The sequence below is a fragment of the Microtus pennsylvanicus genome, chromosome 8 (assembly GCF_037038515.1).
Source record: "Microtus pennsylvanicus isolate mMicPen1 chromosome 8, mMicPen1.hap1, whole genome shotgun sequence".
Lineage (NCBI taxonomy): Eukaryota > Metazoa > Chordata > Mammalia > Rodentia > Cricetidae > Microtus > Microtus pennsylvanicus.
Genome location: NC_134586.1, coordinates 10,243,853 through 10,266,312, shown reverse-complemented (window position 1 = coordinate 10,266,312; position 22,460 = coordinate 10,243,853). Strand labels below are relative to the sequence as shown.

Here is a 22,460-nt window from a genome sequence, read left to right as displayed (position 1 = left end):
CATCCATCCAGTTAATACAGTCAGTTATTCAACAATGTCCTGGGGTGAATCTTTGGGGAACCCTGGCTAATTTTGGAAATGAAGATAATGATGCTCACATGGCCTTTTGCTCTCAGAACCTTTAACACCAGTGATCACAAAATGTTCTGTTTTCATGAAGAAAAAAAGAAAGCAACTTTAGCAGGAGTTGTCTTTGCATAAATTTGAGGTCAGTTGAATAATCAAACTCTCACTTATGTGAAAGCACAGAGTCCCCCCGCCCCTTTGGGACCCACTGTGCTTGTTCATCTATGATGAAAACCACCTATTTGTTTTTTTCTTATTTTCAGAGATGGTTTCTTCTGAAAACCATCTTGAATTGTCCACAGTAGAGGCCAAAGATTCACAGGTACCACATCACACATGATGCTCTTTGTGGCATAGTGAAGAAGCAGCGAAGATTCTAATTCCATCTCTGTGCATAAAGCTTAAGTCAGAGCAAGTCATCTTCACTTCCAGATCTCTCTTGGTTGAGATGAAACCTGGATAAACATTCATTCTGCCTTGCTGCATTAGACGTTGAGTCGAAGAAACTGTGTGTGGATAAAGAATGAGAAGATTACTATCAAAGGCAGCATCCCAAGCAGTGCCTCTCATTCGACAGCTGGAGCTCCTGTGGCCCTTTAAAGGCCAAATCTCCCTCTGCTTTGTCTGCTGTCAGAAGCACAGGGTGCTCTCGGTGCTAATGAAACTGCCCTAAATTGAGCTGGAAAGAAATTCTTGGGGAAAATTGGTATAGACCACATTGGGATGCTTTGATTGGCACTTGTGGAGAGGTGTGAGCCTGCAATCTTGTTTTGACAGGCCGGGGATGATCTTCGGCAGGATATGCTTGTTCTGCAGATTATTCAAGTGATGGACAACATTTGGCTGCAGGAGGGCCTCGATATGCAAATGATCATTTATAGATGTCTGTCTACAGGAAAAGCCCAAGGTCAGTGCAGATTTGAAAACAAGGTGATTTACATTGTTTACCTCCCTTATTTTCTGGTAACATGCTGCAAACCAACAGTTTTAAGCTCTATATTCGAAGATCCAAAAACCTGTGCCTGCTCCCTTCAAAAAAAAGAATATTTTTCAAAATTACAAATTAGCATGATTGATGTAAAGTATAACTTGCTTTTAGGTACTAATTATAACTTTGCAATTCAAACGTTAACTGTGACATTCTTTGTTTCCTTATAGGAATTAGTTGCTTTAATGACTATTCAGTTTTCCTTCATTTCCTAAGATAATGTAAGTGTTGACATCTGCAGTGATGATATCATAGTACCCAGCCTCACAGACTAGTGCTGTAACAGATATTGATAGCCCAGGAAGAGATTCAGTTCCAAACTTCACTGTTTGGAAGTTTTCTCCTGAATGAATGCTACTTTTCACCAGTATAAAGTCAATTTTTCATAGTCTAGCATCATCCAGAAGAGAATAACCTGTCCAATCAAAGCCATTGTCATCATTAACAGATAATTTGCATATGATTAGAGAAACCCTAACCTTATAAACACATTGTGTAACAACACTTATTTATTATTTATTACTTATTATTATTTGTGTGTGCATACAAAATGTGTGTGGGTGAAGCATGCATGAATGGTCCCTGTATGGAGGTCAGGTGACAATTTGGGGATCAGTTCTCTCTTTCCACTCCCATGGTCCTAATAATCAAACTTAGCTCATCAAGCTTGAGTGGCAAGAGGATTTACTTGCTGAGCTATCTCCCTGGCCCAGAACTGTCATTTAATTTTTAAAAGAATTTTTGAATAGCTATAAAATTAGTCAAAATGAGAAAACATGCACACTTTGAGCATGATTCAAAATTTCTTTTCCTTTATAAAATCCAAACCTAAATATGCAATGAAAGACTAAATGGTTTGGTTTCATTGCTTAGTTTTACTTCTGAAGAGTATTGATGTTTTTATTTGCAAGTTTGCTAAATTTTCACATTAATGCTTGTAATTGCACAAAGTATAGATGGAAGTTTCTGTCCCACCTGATCCCACAATGATTCATTCCCCAAGAAACATACAGAAGCTTATACTAATTATAAACTATTTGGCCTCTTAGCTCAGGCTTATTATTAACTAGCTCTTACAACTAAATTAACCCATAATTCTTATCCCTGTCTAGCCACATGACTTGGTATCTTTTATCAGTAACACATTCTTGTCTTGCTTCCTCTACATTTGGCTGGTGACTGTGTCTCTCTGCCTTTCCTCTTCACAGGATTCTTTTAGTCTGACTGCCCTGCCTATACTTCCTGCCTGACTACTGGCCAAACTGGCCAATTAGTGTCTTATTAAACCATTATGAGTGACAAATCTTTTTTTTTTTTTAAAGAGAACCTGCTTGGTTTTTTTTTCTATTTATTTATTAAAGATTTCTGCCTCCTCCCCGCCACCGCCTCCCATTTCCTTCCCCCTCACCCAATCAACTCCCCCTCCCTCATCAGCCTGAAGAGCAGTTAGGGTTCCCTGCCCTGTGGGAAGTCTAAGTACCTCCCACCTCTTTCCAGGTCTAGTAAGGTGAGCATCCAAACAGCCTAGGCTCCCACAAAGCCAGTATGTGCAATAGGATCAAAACCCAGTGCCATTGTTCTTGACTTCTCAGCAGTCCTCATTGTCCACTATGTTCAGCGAGTCCGGTTTTATCCCATGCTTTTTCAGACCCAGTCCAGCTGGCCTTGGTGAGTTCCCGACAGAACATCCCCATTGTCTCAGTGTGTGGGTGCACCCCTCGCGGTCCTGAGTTCCTTGCTCAGGAAATTCGGGATCAACCTACCCCTGGACCCAGCAATACCACTCTTGGGAATATACCCAAGAGATGCCCTATCATACAACAAAAGTATATGCTCAACTATGTTCATAGCAGCATTGTTTGTAATAGCCAGAACCTGGAAACAACCTAGATGCCCTTCAATGGAATAATGGATAAAGAAAGTATGGAATATATACATATTAGAGTACTACTCAGCAGTAAAAAAACAATGACGTCTTGACTTTTGCATGCAAATGGACGGAAATAGAAAACACTCTCCTGAGTGAGATAAGCCAGACCCAAAAAGAGGACCATGGGATGTACTCACTCATAATTGGTTTCTAGCAATAAATAAAGGACATTGAGCCTATAATTCATGATCCTAGAGAAGCTAAATAAGAAGGTGAACCCAAAGAAAAACATATAGTCATCCTCCTGGATATTAACCTTCATCAGGCGATGAAAGGAGACAGAGACAGAGTCCCACCTTGGAGCACCGACTGAAATCCCAAGGTCCAAATCAGGAGCAGAAGGAGAGAGCACGAGCAAGGAACTCAGGACCGCGAGGGGTGAACCCACATACTGTGACAAATCTTTATAGTGTAAAAAAGCATTATCCCATAGAAACAAAGTCATGGGATTTCCTATAAAGTTATACTACTTCTGAGTATTTTTTTCTTTTTAAAACCTTTTTAATGGTCAATGTTTATCCTTTATACTGTAGGGTTCAATAATGAGTATTTCTTAAAACACATTATGTATTTTGATCATATTCACCCTCATACCCTTCCTTTCTCCTTCTACTCTTTTCCCCTTTATGATGGTCTCCTTCCATCCTGAAGCCTGCACTTTCCTTTCATGTCATATGTGTGTGTGTGTGTGTGTGTGTGTGTGTGTGTGTGTGTGAGAGAGAGAGAGAGAGAGAGCGCGCGCGCGTGTGTGTGTATGTATGTATACATATGTATGCAGTTTAATGTAGCTATAAAAAAGGTCAACAAATGGAAGAAAATATAGTATTTGTCATTCTGATCCTAGTATTTTTCACTTCCTATAATATAGTGATCTTTCATTGAATCCATTTTCCAGCACGCAACATCAATTCATTGTTTTTTATGACTACATAAAGCTCCATTGTGTATATACCACATTTTCCTTAACTGATGTATAGCTTCATTCACTTACTCTGGAGAAAAATCTTAAATCATATGGCTATTTTATTTTTATTCCAAGAGATTCTACTACTTAAACCTATTGTTGCAAAGATGCCATCACTATGAAGGTCAGCTCTTCTTAAGGCCCTGGCAGAAGCCTTGGGGCCCTAGCCAGTATGTCTTGAGAGGTTAGCTGTTAAATGTAGAATCCTCTCTCAACTGACCCAGGAACCACTATAATTCATAGACAAGCTTACTTTTGTTCCAACAGTAGAAGACCTGCTCCAAGCCTTTCCTAATTTCTTACACACAGTCTCTGATCATTGCTGCATTGGAACTGTCATCTCTTGCTTTCCACCCTTCCTGGTCTCATAGAAGGAACCTAAGTCTTCCATGTCCTAATCTGCTAGGGAAGTAAGAATGAAACCAGTTTAGCCAGATGGTGCTTCTGATCTCCCTTAGATCACCCACACTTTAGAAATTGAGGTTCCAGAGGAATCCTTCAGTTCCATCTACTCCCGTCTGTTTGTTGCCACAGCATGCAACCCAGGTGAAATCTTTCACAGTTAATCAGGAGTTTCCAAAGAAACAACGGTAGCCTTTTCCAAAGAGGCAAACGGCAAAAGACTTATCTCCCTCTCCATAAACCAACACTCTTCTTGACCGAAGATTTATAGAGGGAATTATGCTGACAGAACACTTCTTCCACACAAATAGAGAGTAAAATGAATGCCGTTTTCAGAAGACAAGGTTATGTTTTCATTAGAATCTGGGTTTATTGGAAACCTATTGTTCAAAAAGCATTCAGTTTTATGGCCCTCTATGTGGTCATAGAATTTTTCTTGTGCCCATCATCCTCTGAGCATTTGATTGTGCAACTCTTAACTACTGTAAGGATTGTAAACATAAGAAAGTCTAGATTTCAATTTATTCCAGTGAGTATATTTATAAAGCACTTCCTCGAGAATTATTGGAAGATGCTCATCTCGGGAGAGGTTGAAATACTATTCGTACTGTTTTCATTATTTTCCAAAGATTGCTAAAATGTAAATATTTTCAAGACCTCTGGTTTTTAGCCTGTACAGTATAACGAGTTTCAGAGCACAGTAAAAAGCCTTGATGGATGAGTGGCCATGGAGGCAAAGGTCCTACTTAAGTTCAATCAATACATACTCCCTTTTAAAGGAAATCATTATTCCTGTTTCTCCTTAATGCTGTCCAACAGGAACGGAGCATGTGGCTCTCCCTATGGCTTCTCTGTTCACCCTTAGAAATTTAACCCATAACAGAGGTGCTTCTATTAGTTTAAACAGAATTTTATTTTTAAAGTTGTGTGTTTGTGTGTGTAGTAGTAGTAGTAGTAGTAATGTGTACATCCATGTTTTTGCATATGGGAGCATATTCATGTGTATACACATACATGTAAAAGATAAAAGTTGAAGTGGAATATCTTCATCTTCACTCTCCATTCTATATATTGAGAAATAGTCTTTTATAAAAATTATTGAGAATTTTTACATGAAATATGATTTTATGTACTACTTCTTTCTTCCTCCAACTCCCCCCATTTCTTCCTATCTTTGGACCTAACATGGCTATTGTACTCATGTACTTGAGTAGTTTGTAAACAGGGTGTTCCTACAAACAATGTTTGTTCTAGGCATAATCCAAACAGAGTGCCCCTCCCTTCTGGATCATGCAGAAGATGTGGTGAAGGCAGACATTGGACTAATGAATGAAGATCATTACTTTCACAGAAAGGACCCACACAACATCAAGCCAGCTAAAACTCAAGCAAAAATGGATCATATGATATTCAGGCCCTACCCTGTACTGAGGAACTACTGACAGTTGATCATGTCTGAGGGGGTGATGATGAATCATTGGATTTGAGGATGTGGCCACTGGTAGGATTCCCATGTTCCAATGGACGACTCCACATCCATGCATATATACAGGCACTAACCAAACCTCTTAAGTTAGAAGGTGGAGGTGGAGAAGCGAAAAAAGAGGGAGTCTCTTGCTTAATTCAGAGGTTTCATACTTGGGAGTCTGGCTACTGACTATGTAGCTTTGTACAGCTCCTGAAGGCTGGAATTTATTGGCATACCACCATGCCCTCCTGACATTTATAGAAATACTGGGTATCTGAACTCCAGTTCTCACCCTTTTTAGCAAACACTTTACCAAGGAACCTTTTCTTCAGCACTCTGAACAGATATTTTATCATATATTTGACATGTTTATTGAGGGAATTATATTTTGTTCATGGGAGACAGAAACAGATTTGCTATTTAAATGTGAATGTCCTCTTGTAAAGTTTCATCACCCCTACCCCCACCCCTGACATGTTGATGTGGGAGTGTCATATCAATCTGTTGATTCCATTGGTTAATTAATAAAGACACTGCTTGGCCAGATAGGTTAGAACATAGGTGGGTGGAGTAAACAGAACAGAATGCTGGTAAGAAGGGAAGTTGGGCAGATGCCATGCATCTCCTCTCCAGGCAGATGCCATGCCACTCCTCTCTGGGGCAGATGCGATGAAGCAAGCCGCCAGGTCAGACATGCTGAATCTTTCCCGGTAAGACTGGTGCTACACAGATTACTAAATATGGGTTAGGCAAGATGTGAGAATTAGCCATTAAGAGGCTAGAACTAATGGGCCCAGCAGTGTTTAAAAGAATACAGTTTCCATGTAATTATTCTGGGGCATAAGCTAGCCAGGCAGCCAGGAGCCGGGTGGCAGGAATGCAGCCCGCAGCTCCTTCTACAACATGTGACAGTCAGTCTTCTCTTCTAGTGACCATGGGCTTCCATGATACCATCTCTCTACCATAGCTCTAGAATGAAATCATTAAACTGCTTCTAACATATATAGAAACCTAACATATTCAGATTGATGAGCGCTAGGAAGAGTGAGCAGGAGCCACCTAGACAAGGCTTTTACAAAGATGGTTTGAGAGGAAGGAAGAAGTCCAAACAGTGTTGACAAACACTGTTGCCACCCACTTGGAGGTCCATGGTCTAAGTGTGCTTCATCCTGGGAAGCAAGGTTAGCATCCTTAATCTCTCTCCTTTATCATCTAGGATTGATAGAGATGGTGCCAGATGCCACAACGCTTGCCAAGATCCATCTCCACTCTGGGCTCATAGGACCACTGAAAGAAAACACCATCAAGAAGTGGTTCAGTCAGCACAACCACTTAAAGGAAGATTATGAAAAGGTTTTTTCTTCTGGAACTAATTTTAAGTAATGTACTTAAATCAGAATATGCTTTGGTCCATTGATATTGTGATTTATGGGAAAGTAAATTAAATCCACCTTGAGTTCTAATTTACTCACTTATCAGCTATGTGAGTAAGACCCAATTTTACTGGCATACTAACTAGATGAAAGTCTATCTGCCTTTTGTTTTCCTTCTGGGTGAAGCTGCTGGCTATGCATAAAGAATCTCTTCACTCAGATATCATGTTCTGTAGATGATGACTTCTGAAACTAAAACCTTCCGGTAGCTTCTACGTATTTGCATACAATCTCCAATTATAAATAAACCCTATATTAAATATCTTCTGTTATGCCCTGACTTTTCATCTACCATTGTTAAATGACTTGTAGAATGTAAGATAAATGATAGAAATAGATTATAGATATGTGATTGATAAATAGACAGATACATAGATAACATATAAATATACTGGATAATAGGTAATAGAAATAATGATATGTAATAGATAGGTCTATCTATACACAGGTGATCTATACTAGAAATAGATGGTAGATGATTACAGATTTTTTTTTCTCTTTACTATTGTCATTCTGTGTCATTGTTTTTCAACTGACAGGCCTTGAGGAACTTTTTTTACTCTTGTGCTGGCTGGTGTGTGGTAACGTTCATCTTGGGAGTCTGTGACCGACATAATGACAATATCATGCTGACAAAGTCAGGCCACATGTTTCATATTGACTTTGGAAAATTCTTGGGTCATGCACAAACATTTGGCGGTATAAAAAGGTCAGTTCACAAGCATTTATTGCAATAATTAAGCAATGCTCTAAATAATATATAGTGTATAATGGCAGAGGAGCCCATCAAGTAACTTTTACAAAACCCCCAGGGTAATATAAATATGATTATAAGTCTAAGAAGATGGAAGGAAGGAATTTTTTCAGTAAATTATTAACAAAAGAGAGTTTCTTCAAGATGTTAAGAAACTATAATGGTCTTCTTCCATGGGTTACTATATCTATTCCAACTAATTGTTTCAATTATTTGTTTTTTTATTTTCTTACAAACTTTAGATGGGAAATTATACATGAGTTGATAGTCCTGATCCATCTGGTATATTGTGTGTAGGGGTTAACTACCAGGATTTTAGCATAGTACAATTAACCAGCTCTCCAACTTGACTTATCCTTGAAACACCCCTCAGATATTTAGTGAGGACTCAGGGTACTATGAATAAATGAATAAACAATGGTACAAACCCTGGCTTCCTTCACTGTTGTGGTTGGAAGGCAAAGTGTCTCACATGGGCTCATGCATCCGTATCTTTGTATCTACGGCTGATGGCCCTGACTTAGAAGGTTCTGGGTCCTTCGGCAGGTAGAGCCTGACTAAAGTAAGGGTGTCACTTTGGGAGGGGGTAGCTTAAGGTTTTCTGGTCCCTCTCCATGGTGTCCTGTCTGCTCTCTACTCCCAACTCTAGAAGGATATAGCACAACCTTACACTCTAGCCATCATTTTTGAGCCTCTGTGATGACCTGTGTTCCTTCCTACCATATCTTAAAAGAAACACTCCCACATATTTTGTCAAGGTAATGAGCAGCATTAAACTAATAAATAACAACATGATGGAAGGAAATAAGAACTCCTCATGGGAAACACAAAGCAAGTAACTGGGGTGAAAGGGGCTGGGCCAGGCATGCTGCTTTAAAGAAACTTTTCAGAGGAGAAGACAGAGGCATAGTGTCAATGAGCAGCCTGTGGAGATGCATCACGGGAGACAAAGAAAATAGAATATTCCCTGGACCTGAGATTTCTGGAAACAGAATTCTCAGCCCTTTGCCAAAGCTGACCCTCAGCTGCTGTGAGTTTTCTGACTTCTGAGAGAACAAACACATCTCAGTGACCACTGTGAAAGATTTCATACCCTGTCCATAAACAAGTGCTCCCTTCTCATTGCTGTAATTGTGAGATTAAGAAGGATTGACACTAGCAGAATAAATCAAAGGGCATCAGAGCCTTGGCATTGCTTAAGGATTTGGGGACTATTTGCCTAATTACTGCAATGGAAATAACGAGGAATCTCCTAGATTTCTAAAGCCAAATGGATTTTCCTTTGAAGTATTGCTTAATTATAATCTTTGTTTCTCAATTTTCTCTAACAAAGTCATAAATAAAAATGATTATGAAATCATGGACCCACAATCAAATTTTCACTCAGTTCTCTGGTAATAATGACTATAAAGAAACTTCTTTGTGATGTAAGATAGACTATAGTAACAAACTCAGACTTGAATGTGATAAATTATTATTGGTAACTTTTTCTTATAAAGCAGGATAAATTATGAAGAACTTCATTTGTAACCACAATTCCTCTTCTAACCTACTTCTTTTCAAAAATCTTATTTATTGTTATATTGCCGGTGTATATGGACTTTCACTTTTCAATGCTAATCTTACACCAAATCATTGTCTGTCTTTTATACATATTTTTATTGATTAAAATTGCTATTTGATAATCTCAAGCTTGAATAAAATCCATTTGGCGCTCTCTCTCTCTCTCTCTCTCTCTCTCTCTCTCTCTCTCTCTCTCTCTCTCTCTTTTATTCTTTCCACTCCTGTCATTCCTGCCCAGACCTCCCTATAGGTCCCTCACCCACCCACATTCCTGCCTTTTTGTTTTGTTTTGCAACCCATTAATCTTAACTGGATACTCTCTCTGTATGGCCACAGACTTGGACCTATTTACTGAAACCTCATGGGCTCAGTATCTGATACAGCACTGAAGGCAACAGCTATCCCTTCCCTAGAATCCATCAGTTGACAATAGTTCTCCGTGGAAGGTACCCTGGTTAGTTTTTGTTTTCAATGTGAAACAAACTAAAGTCAACTGAGAGAGAGGAACATCAGCTGAGAAAATGCCTCCATCAAAATGGCCTGTGACTTGTCTATGAGACATTTTCTTGGTTGCTAATTGGTAAAGGAAGGCCCAAAGTATTGTGGATGGTGCCAAACTCAACAGGTGGTCCTGGTTTTTGTTTGATGGTTTGTTGTTTGTGTGCCTGTGTGAGTGACTGTATGTGTGTGTGTGTGTGTGTGTGTGTGTGTGTGTGTGTGTGTGTGTTCTAAACATGAGTTAGAGGGAGCTAGAGAGCAGACTAGACTTCTTTTGTGGTTTTTTAATAAATTATGGCCTAGAAGTTTAAACTAAAGTAAACTCTGTCCTGTCTAAGCAGCGTTTGGGCATAGTGTTTATCACAGCAACAGAAAAGCAAATTAGAATAGAGCAGTAGGGCCCCACTCGTGATGACTTCTGACAGGCACTAAGTCTAAGACACAGGTCTAGTGCAGCCAAATGTAACTACTGCAAGATCCTACTGTGAATGCCGTGTTCTGCCATGAAGATGGCTTTCCTTGTACTTCCCAGATCTTACATCCTCTCGGCTCACTCTTCAGCAACCTTCTCTGAGGCTTCCAAAGTGTCTCCTTTAGGGCTGAGCACCCAGTCAGCATTTATCCTAAGAATACTGAGTATCCATGAGGTTTTATTTTTAATTCACTATGGTTCATCGACTGCATGGGATGTTGAAAGGGCAGTAGAAGTGAGCTTAGAGCAGCAGATTTTAGGGCCCCTTACCTGTCCACATGAGGCACTAAAGGGGCAACAAAAGATTAAGTCTTCTTGTAGCTTTTTTTCTAAGTAATTTTAGTTATTTTTTCACAAAAAAATGTTATCCCCTGTTTTATTCAATAAAAACAGTTAGTATTCAACACTGTACATTGTTTTCATGTCTGTCGTTTCTGTGTGTTTAGCAATCTACTTTTCATACTCCAGCAAGGCCTTGTTTGTGTCACTGACCATTCATTCCCACGGTAGGAACTTTGTAGGAAGCTGGGGTCTCAGTGGGCTGCCACTCACTGTTAAAAATAAGTAACTACATTAAAAAAACCCATGTAATAAAACAATTTAAGAGGTTATATGAACACTGGTTAAGGTCAGCTACTCGGAGGCTCTGAGGATAAGTGTGTGTAGTGTGTGTGTGTGTGTGTGTGTGTGTGTGTGTGTGTGATAGAGAGAGAAAATTTGTGTGTTTTATTCTAGTGCTATCACATATTTACATATGATCTTCCGTCAATCTCATTTGTGTGCCTCAGTTTTCTCATCTATATTTTGAACTTTCTTAAAGATTAAATGATTATATATCAGAGGGTGGTATGTATTTCAGCAAGCCACCCCTAACCTATGGGGTAATTTTGGACACAAGCAGAGGTGAGATGGACCTGGCCCATGTCATGCCAGAGCCCATTCCCTGTAGTGTACTCCTCAACAACATCCCAGATGACAGCTCATTACTGGCTAGACATCAGCAATAATAAGGATATTTATTCCATGGAAATTGGCAAAAGTTATAAACTCACAGACTAATTTTCTTCAATGAGAAAATTCCATAGGTTTTCAGCTGACAAAATGAGATGACTGAGAAAAGTTTGAGAAAAGAGATGGAAGAGAGTACAAGTTAAACCCTGACTACCCTGCCTTCCTGCCCTCCATGAGCCTCACCTGTCACCTCTGCTGTCCTCTTAGCTTGTCTCAGGTGCAATGTGTTTCTCTCTGTCAGCCCTGCTAGCCTTGATTCTAAATCTACTCTTTAAGGGAAGTCCATAAATATGCCTCTAAAGTAAGCATAGCATAGGAACTTCAGCTGAGCTGTGGCTGTAGCCCTGTGGTAGAATAGTAAGTACCACGTGGTAGAACAGAATAGGTAGTATAGCATGCATACAATTCCCAGCAGAGGAAAGTGAGGAGGAAGGAAATGACGAAGAGAAGAGGTAAAGAAGGAAGGAAGAGAGGAAGAAAGGAAAGAAGGAAGATGGGAGGGAAGAGAGGGATGGAAAAAGTAAGGAAGGAAGAGGGGGAAGGGTGGGAAAGGAGGGAGAGAAGGGAGGGAGGAAGGATGAAAGGGAAAGAGGGAGGGAGGAAGAAGGAATAAAGGGAGGGAGGGAGGGAGGGAAGGAGGGAAGGAGGGAAGGAGGGACGGAGGGAGGAAAGGAGGGGAAAATGCCATACATCTTATACTGGGTGAATGATTCAGTTCTGAGCTTAGTAAGAAATACTAAGTCTATTTATTGTAGACCACAACTACATGAGATACAAATGATTTCAGGAATAACTTGAGTTCATCTTTGACCTGCTTTTAAACCCTTTTACTTCCAATGTCATGCTACAAGCATGACTTACACTCACACATTAGAGCATTGATGAACTTGTTTTCATATCCAGACTAAGTCTGTCCCAAGCAAGTATCAGAATTCTATGGAAATCATAGTTATGCACTTCCCTCATTTATGATTCAAAGGAAAAGCCCACTAATTTTGAGGATCCCATCAGCCTTCTAGCCATCATTAAATCCTGGCTCAGTACAAATGCAGTTCATCGAAATATAGAGAAGACTTAACTGTTCTAAAATTGTTGTTGTCTTTTACCTATCCTCTTCTAAAAGGAGACAGGATGTACCTGAGTTTCCAGAGACCTTCTGACTCACTATGTAAAGTTACTAAATAGTTAACAATCAGGGACTTGACGAGCACTAAAGACATGTGATGATTGCACAAGGGTCTGAACAAGAGGGGAAATGTTTTGCACTACTGCACGTACTGGCTTTGGGGGAGCCTAGGCAGTTTGGATGCTCACCTTACTAGACCTGGATGGAGGTGGGTGGTCCTTGGACTTCCCACAGATCAGGGAACCCTGATTGCTCTTTGGGCTGATGAGGGAGGGGGATTTGATCGGGGGAGGGGGAGGAAAATGGGAGGCGGTAGCGGGGAGGAGGCAGAAATCTTTAATAAATAAATGTTTAAAAAAAAAGAAATTACCGGTGAAACTCAACTCAGCTGATAATTGCTGAGAGCATGGAGATCTCATGGGGGTTTATTGTTCATTCTGTAAAAGCATGCTCACATTGACACTGTGGTTATATTGCTAGTGTGTGGTTTCCCAAGCTACCTAATTACACAAGGTTCTCTCCTACTCAATGGAGACTCCAGATTTGCCTTCCCAATTAACTCATGGATATTAGATAAGAGACTTGTGTCCTTACTGCTGGGCAGCAAAATGTGCTTTCTGGAATGTAGGGCATTTGTGATATCAAGGAAAAGGTAAGCTTAAGCATCCCCAGTGCACCTCAGCCATTTGTGCCTGTGCTAACGATGCCATTTGTGATTAGGGGAGTGCATAGCTTACAGACATCTTGAAAACAGCACATCTTAGTGATGCTATGTGTTACTTCACAACCCAAATATTTCAATTTGACAAAAGTAATAAAAATAATCTTGATAATAGTGTTGAAGTGTGTCTCATTACCAGGTTCTGAACTTCAGTTCATGTACCAAGTACATCATTCAGACACTCAAGTATTTCACACTAGTGTCTCTGGGTTTCTGTTTACTGGCTCCTATCAGTCTCCCCACTGAAGGAAGTGATACTGTGGTGCCCATAGATTCCAGCAGACACATTTTATGGTCCAAAGTCCATGTCAGGCGCTGGTGTTTCCATTCCACTCTGCATCCCCCACCTCCATCACTGGTATTGAAGCCTGTAGCTCTCTTCCCGGATTGCTGTGGCTTTGATACAGGCACAAAGCATGTGTTGTGTATTGGGGGCTGCATCATGGAGTGTGAGCTCATATTCTGTGAGAATAGTCAAAAATAACTTGAAAGCCTCATGCATACTTGACATGTGATAGTTTCCAGAATCGAGACAGAAATGCTGTTATTTTCTGTTTTTGCCAGTGAAGGCAGAGAATAGTTTTGGTTGTTACAATGTGTGCAAGGGTGCCAGTCAACTGTATCATAACCCCTGGATGTTGCCATGAAGCTTCCATTTCTCCCCAACATCAACACAGCTTGTTCTCCCCTGCCTTGGGACAGGTGTAGTTTCTTTAGTTAGTGCCCTATGTTACACTTATCCCATATTTACAGTTTTGATATGTATATAATTCATACATTTAAAACATACAATAAAATGCCTTATAAGATGTTAAAACAGGGAAGGATGCCAAACTTAAGGCTACGTCTGGAAGCAACCAGGGTTGCTATCTTTGAAATAAGCATATTCTTTTTTTAGTGCTTAGCAAGCAGATCTCTACACTGTTTTTTACTTTTACCATAAAAATATTAAACAGGTGGAAATAACAAATCCTAGGATGAGTGACTTACTCATGTCTATTCTACAGATTTTAGTATGACCATAGACCCCCCCAGACTATTGAGAGGAAGCCTGTGATATTATCTAGATTATATGACTTACATTTGAGAAAGATGTTTCTGGAATTATTGTGCCTTAAATAATTCTTTAAAGGGGAAGCCTTTTAAACCAGGTACACCTTATGGCTGAATCTATATTTCAGTTCAAGGCACAAATGCATCTTTGAAACATGGCATCTTAGTAGCATCTGGTAAGACACTTGGAGAAAAGAAGGCAGAGATCGTACATATTTGTTACCAGTTGTTCTCAATGGTAGTAGCTTATAAAGTTACAGAATTGCTGCCTAATTTGGTTATAAAGATCGGTGGGCTGCAGAAACAGCTCGGTAAGGTAAAGACAATTTTCCCACCAACGCTGATAACCTGAGCTTGATCCCTGGGATGGAATACACTCCTGTGAGAGCATGTGCATGCGCACACATAGATAGATAGATAGATAGATAGATAGATAGATAGATAGATAGATAGATAGATAGACAGACAGATAGATAAAGGGTTAGTGAATTTTGGAGATGGCTATTTGAGTAAGAAAATTCACTGTAAGTATGAAGACCTGAGATAAAATCCCTAGGACTCATATAAAAAAATCTAAACATGGTCATGTGTGTGTGTATAACCCCAGCACTGTGAAGGGCACTGGTAGTAATCTCTGGCCCTAACTGGCCTCCTGCTACCTTTATTGTTCAATGAGAGACAATCTGTCAAGAGAATAAGATAGAGAACATAAAGCAGAATACCCAATATCCTTTTCTAGCCTACACATATGCATGCACACATGAGTGCACATGCACACACACATAGAGTAGTGGATATTTACATATATAACATAGGCACAGGAGAGGTTGGATGTAGAAGGAAAGAGAAAAGGCCTATTTGTCTTCTGAGTAGCCATGTGAAGGTGGAGGTGAAGCACCTCAGAACTCAATAGCCCTGCACTGCTAGAATGGAACACACTACACAGCCAGCACACTGCCTCCTCCTGTCTATCAGTGGTACTGCATCCCAGAGATTGCCTGGCTTTTCCACTCTACAACACATTTTGTGCTCACACCGCCAGAGCTCTCATTAGAAGACCAAGTATAGTCCATACTTTACTGAGAAAAAGCTATCCCGACAGAGCCTGCTTTATCATGGAGTGTAAACTTCCCACACTTACTTACATCGGCCCTGAAACCTTTGCCTTCCTAAGTGGATTTTTCAGAGCTATTTCCTCTCCTCTTTTGATGACATTAGAGAGTCTGGAAAGCTCAGACGACTTTGCCCCAGTACCACAAGTCTTCATGCTGCTCTGCTCAGCTCCACTCCTCGAAAGGCTTCCTGTAAATACATATTCATTTTGTAAAGTTATCAATTGGGGTTTATTCTTTATTATTTGATAAAACCTCATTTTTCTTTTTCTTTGTTTATCAGAAGGTCTCCACTATGTCAGCTCTTCCACTGCCTTCTTCAAGGCATCTACATCTCAGAAAACCCTCCTTTGCTGCCTTCTGCAAAGCATCCTCAGTGTCTATCCAGAATGGCTTCCTTCTCCTGAAGCATCTGTAAATGGAGGTTTCTTTCCCATCCACCAGTTCCCTAATAAACACTCAGAGGATTATATTAATTATAAAAGTTTGGTCGATGACTCAGGCTTACTATTAACTAGCTCTTACAACTTAAATTAACCCACTTTTATTATTCAAAATTTCACCACAAGGCTCATGGCTTGTTACCTCACATCTTGCTTCTTCAGTGACTGCTGGCATCTTCCTGACTCTGCCTTCTTTCCTTCTGTCACTCTGCTTGGATTTTCCACATTGCCTTATTCTGCCTAGCTATTGTCCAAATCAGCTTTTTTATTAACCATTGGTAATTATATATATTCACATCATAAAGAAGGGCATCCCACATCAGCCATCAAATGTTTGCCTCTCCAAGATGCCCTTTTCTCTTGTTTCTCTACACTTTTCAAGATACTGTTATCATTTACACCCAGATAATACAATTGAGATGTTAACAACATCTCTTGAAATAGTTGTAGATTCATATGCAATTATAATAAGCAAGACAAAGAGGTCTTGCATATTATATTATCTGTTTTTCTTTACCAATTGTAAGATCTTGTAGAATTATAATTTATCACAATAAGGTATCAGAAGTGACAAAGTCAAGATACACAAATGATTCTGCCCATCACATCCCTTATGGAGCCCCTTCATGGATGCACCTGGCTACCTCTCATTCCCAATTCTACTTTATCCTTATCCAGTGACAATCTTCTATCTATTGTCCCTTTCTACAGTTTTGTGATGTCAAGAATGTTATATAAATGGAATCATCTTGAATGTACTATTTGAGGATTTGGGTTTTTTTAACTGCAATATAATTATCTGGAGAATCAAAGCAAGCTGTTGTTTTCAAACTGTGCTTTTGATTGACAAATAACATTCTACAATCTGAGTGAAATGCAGTCTGTGGAACCATTCATCTGTTGAAGGACATCTGGATCCCGAAAGTCTCTAACTCGTAGGACTAAACCTTCAGTGAACAACTCAAGTGTGGAATTCATGAACATAGGTCTGCATTTCTCTGAGATAAATGCTCATGGTTGTAAAAGTTGGGTTATAGGGTGTTTGCATATTGTTGTTGATTTCAATAAGCTGATGACAAATAGTTTTTCAGAAAGGAAAATAATGTATCAAAATGGGACATTGGGCACACATTCTACCAGCAAGGCTTGAGCAATCCAGTTTCTCCACATCCTTGTCACTTTCTTCACTCATACTGCTAAGTGTCTTCTGCCATATCATTGTAGATTTAGTTTGCATGAAGGGAAGGCATGCTGAATATCTTTTCAAGTGTTTATTGATTGTCTTCATATCATTAAACATAAAATGTCTTTTTATATCTTTTGTGTATTTTCTAGTTATGGCATTTGATTTTTTAACTATTGAAATTTGAGAATACTTTTATATTCTTCATGCTAATTATTTGTTCTCTTTATCATTTTCAAAAATAATTTTCCAGATTTTAGATTTTTCTTTGCAACCTTCTGACACTGCTTTTCACCAATGTCACAAACACACCTAATTCCAAAAAAGGATATGTCTGGCCCTCAGTCCCAAAACCTCTCTTATTTTTATGACAGTTTTAACATGTTGTGTTTTATATTAATTTTTAGTTTGTTTTCCTTTTAGATAAGAGGTTTACATCAAGGTACACATGTGTCTCTGGATCCCAATTGTGTCCAAAGGCTACCTGCTGTCCTTTGAACTGTGTTCCCCATATCATCAAGAAACAGTTGGCCATATTTGGGTAGTTTGTTTCAGTGTTGTATACTCTATTTCACTGACCAGCATGTGTAGCCTTTCAGTGGTGCCCACAGCACCCTGCTGTGAGGTAAGGGTGCCACCTTGCAGCCTGGTAAGATGTGACATCTATGTGCACAGGTAGAATTGAAATCCCTGTTTCCTCTAAAAATATTTGGCTGGAGAAGGTTGACTTTGTTTTAACATATTCTGTTGTATTAGACTTTCCTTTTTCGTTCTTTGGCTAGGGAGAACAGGTTTTCCTGATTTTGTTTTGTTTGTCTTCTGTTGTCTGAATTCACTGATATTTCCATATCACTGACTTCTTTGGGTTCATATCTGAAATTTATGAGGCAAGAGACACGCAGGAAGGTTGTAAACCTGTTGTTCCTTGACTTCTGACATCATTGGGTGCTGTGTCTGTCATTGTCAGGGACTCTAATGTGATAGTTGGGTAGCATAAGGAAAGACGGTCGTCAGACTCCCAGGAATTTGCCTCCAGCCTAGATCTTTTCTCTCACATCCTGAAACATGTGTTGTAATCTCAGTCATATGCTTTGGTAAGTCTCACATGGACACAAATGTCCGTCACTCAGAATGATGCTCTTCAGCCTTCCTGCTACACAAGGAGGAGAACCTACTTGACATCACTGTTTCCTCCTGTCGCAAGCCATCACATCATCGTATTTATTCTTTTGGAACATGTTTTATGTCTTTCCACTTCTCTGCATCTGTAAACCACAAACCCCATTCTAATATAAGCTATTATCATATGAGATCAAAACTTTCTACAAAAAGCTCATCTGATCTTTCCAAATGCACCCTTCTTATCTCTTCATATTGCAGATAGAGCAATATTTTCATAACATTGTTGTTGTTACTTGGTGCATTTAAATTGCCTATATAGCAGTGTTGTTTTGTGGGGAGAAGAAATAAGACGGGTCTCACGTTTACAAGGCTTGTTGCAAACTTACTACGTAGCCAAGATGATCTTAGATTCCTGATCCTCCCAACTCCACCTCTCCAGTTCTGGGACTACAGTTTGCTCCACCTTGCCCACATTTATGAAGTACTGGGAGTGGAATTCAAGGCATAGTGTATAACAGGCAAATAGTCTATCAGCTGATCTATATCGCCAGACCCTAACACAATGATTTTGAAAGCTTCTTAGCCTTACCTGGAGTTTTTGCACATTCTATTACAGAGTCTAACAAATGCCTACTGGTTGTTTACTGTAGTGCTCTAGGTTGAAGTCACCTAATGAGCAGCAACAGATCCTGAATGTCTGAGTCCTCATTGGAGCAACCACCAGTAAACCCTTCTAACAGTGATCTTAGTATACTAACAACTTTACACAGATTTATGTGTGTTGTACGGTTAAATGGGGATCTTACACAAAAGTAACAGTAAATCTCAAATATGAATAACCTATCATTTCTTGTGTTGAATAAATTTATCTGCTTAATAATTACTATGTGCTTATAATATATTCTTACATTTCCAAGAATATCAGCATTTTTAGATCACCAAGCCACTCCTTACATCTGCTGGAAATCTAGAAAATATTCTCAGCATTTTTGCAGAATGCTAGTTTAGGAGAAAGGCTAGTCCTATGTTTATACCAAAGTTAATTTTGGAAACAGAATGACAGAATCATAATGAGCTTACGCTGCGGTTTTCCCACATAAATGTTAAATTATCACCAGCTATTCACTATGTGGCTATTCACTATATTTTATTTTATTTTCCATATGTACCAGCGCACCATAGATATATTGTTTCAGGTGTGAAGGCCATTAAAGGAAGGAGGAGTGCTTCACTCTCTCCTGAGAACCACATATTTCACTTCAACTTCTTTTAAGTCATAAGATTTTCAGCAAGAAATAGGGTATATTGAAGAAGATTTCTTTTAAAACCATTAATGTGTTATTTTATTTATGTTGTATGAACTTGTGTAAACATGGATGTGCCTGGGTACACATGCAGCACTCAAAGGACAAGTTGTAGATTCTCTCCTTCCATCATGTGGTTATCAGGGATCTAATGCAGATCTCCAGGTTTGGTGGGAAGTGCCTCTATCCACTGAGCCACCTTGCCAGACTGAGAGGATTTATCACAAGGGAATTATCTTAATATTTATCACGGAATCAGCACAAGAAAAGGGAGAGTAAGTGGGAAGGAGAAAAGGAAGGTAAGAACACACAGAGAGAGAAAGAAAGAGAGGAAGAGGAGGAAGGTGTGGGAAACAAAAGCAGTCGAAAGGGCAGGAGGACAGAAACAAACGCAGATATAGCTGGGACAAGCACCGATATAGCAACAAGCCTGGAAAACAATTTATGCCCTGGATTTCCAATAACACAAAACTTCAGAGAGAGAGGCCTCAAGTCACTAGGTCTGTGATCTAGGATTAGGTTCACTTTTGATTCAATTCATAAAGCACAGCACAGCAGAAGCTTGTGTATCACCCAGGGACCAGATGGAGCCCTTGTAGCTAATACTTTCTTTCATTTGCAGAAGAGTTCTAGTGTAATTCTTATTATTATAAAGTTTATTGAAAACAAGCAAAAAATATAAATAGAGAGGCTTTCATTAGTTGGGCTCCCTAAACATTTCAACTGTGATATTTATACAGTGGAATTTGTTTCTTCAATATTATTCTTAGTTTACATTTTTCCCTAATGTGGATGCTTCACTCAGGTACTTGAAATTCTGTGTGGGTTTTCTGCACCTGATTTACCATGGCGGTTGCCTTGCTGAGGAAGAAATTGGTGTCATTTCATGAAGACAGAGACACGACAAGTTTCCAGGAGAGATCAGTTTGGCCAGCTGTAGTTTTATCAGCTTTGAAAGAGAAAAGTACATCTGGCACACCAGAAATGTTCAGGAATTTGTAAGATATTAGACTTTTCTAAAACTACTTTCAAAACTCTATTCAGAGTATAAAACAGAAAAGAGTAAAAAAAAGAAATTCTATAGATTTGTTCCTGATTAAAGAACCCTAGGATATTTGTGGTAGTTTGAATGTAATTGGCCCCCACTTCCATAGGGACTGGCATTATTAGGAGGTGTGGCTTTCTTGGAGTGGGTATGACCTTGTTGGAGGAAGTGTATCAGTATAGGAACAGACTTTGAGGTTTTATACACTCAGGATACTGGTCAGTCCACTTCCTGTTTCCTACGAGGTGTGGGACACTTGGCTATTTCTCCAGCGCAATGCCGGCCTGCATGCTTCCATGCTCCTTGCCACAATAGACTGAATTGTAAGAGAGTCCCCTCAATTAAATATTTTCTTTTTAAGAGTTGTCGTGGTCATGGTATCTCCTCACAGCAATAGTAAACCCTAAGACCATATTCTTAAAACTACTGAAACATCAGTGCATAAGGCACTTTTCTCTTGCTGTGAGGAAATACTAGGGCCAAAAGCAACTTCAAGGATAGAAGGGTTTGCTTTGACTCATGCTTCCTGTAGGACAGAATCCCTTGTAGTGGGAAAGGCAGGGCACGCTGGCAAAGCAGGAAGCTGGCTGGCCATATTTTAATATATCAATACAAAGCAGAAAAAGGGTAAAAAGTGGGGAGAGGCTATAATATCTCAAAGTCCAACCCTGGCATGCATTCCCTCCAGCAGGACTCCACTTCCTAAAGGTCTCATGGCATCCCCAAATAGCACCACCAACTGGGGAACGCATATGTCAATCAAAAGTCTAAGAGGCACATTCAGTCTTTAAAGCACCACACTTAGTGAGAGTGAAAACTAAGAACGTATAAGATCTGTCAAATGTCTAACAAAAGAAAAGATCGATGTAAGGACCCACGTAGTCAAGCAGTTTATAGTGATTAAATTAAATCCTAAACTAAAAAGCGGGAGGTGTTGGCATTTTTGAGTGTGAAGATGGAGGGAGGCTTAGCTGTGACAGGATTCCACTCTGCAAACACTCTTGGCTGTTTGAAGACTTACAATAATATCCAGCGGCGATATCTAAAGTGTACCGAGAGCTTTCTATGTGGCAGTAAGTGCTTTTCTGTCATTTAAGCTATGTGATCCTCTCAGTAATGTCAATAATCAAGTGTCCCCATCCCAGTTGGTAAAGAAAGAAATCCAGGAATGGAGACAGTAACTCTCTCATCAAAGGCAAGAGCAGTGATGCTCAAAACCCAGACTTGACATGTGGATCCTGGGGCATGCAGCCTGGGCTCTGTGCATGGAGCCTCCTCCAGCCATAGCAACTCAAAATGCACTGCACTCTCCATGAACCAGGCACATAAATGTTTCCCACATTGGGCCTCTTAGAAAGTCTAACAGCTGAGTAGTTGATATCCAATTTAAACTCTAGAAAATGAAGTCACAGCAAGTTCAAGATTAGAACTTGTGCTTTTATCTTGTGTTTCCATCATCTCTTCTCCCAACTTTGCTGAAGTTTGGACCCATAAAGTGCCTCATAGCAAAATTTACTGATCATGGTTTAAGAAGTTAGAATAGAGACTTGAGAAGTTTTTCTCAGTGTGGGTGTTCAATACATTTTATTGAATAAGTTATTGGTTGAAGAAAGGCAAAACAAGTCGAGTGTCAGTTTTTGTTATTCTGATCTCTTGAAGGTCAGCATGTATTATAAAATAAAATACAAACTTTATTATTCTAGTTTGAGACAGGATCTCTCCCCTCTGAGACCAGGCTAGCCAAGAACTAAACATGTTGCTTAGGCTGTCCTTAAACTCCTAGTCTGTCTTAGCCTCTGGAG

At 39.6% G+C, this 22,460-nt stretch overlaps 1 protein-coding gene across 3 annotated transcripts in view; it reads left to right on the top strand.

Annotated features, from left to right (window-relative positions):
• Pik3c2g (phosphatidylinositol-4-phosphate 3-kinase catalytic subunit type 2 gamma) overlaps window positions 1-22,460 on the top strand; it is a 309,971-nt gene that overhangs the window by 195,883 nt on the left and 91,628 nt on the right. For all 3 annotated transcript variants that reach the window (XM_075981920.1, XM_075981919.1, XM_075981918.1), the window contains 3 exons: window positions 844-973; window positions 7,035-7,171; window positions 7,791-7,960. In XM_075981920.1, the coding sequence (XP_075838035.1) occupies window positions 844-973; window positions 7,035-7,171; window positions 7,791-7,960 (437 nt within the window). The remainder of the gene's footprint in view (window positions 1-843; window positions 974-7,034; window positions 7,172-7,790; window positions 7,961-22,460) is intronic.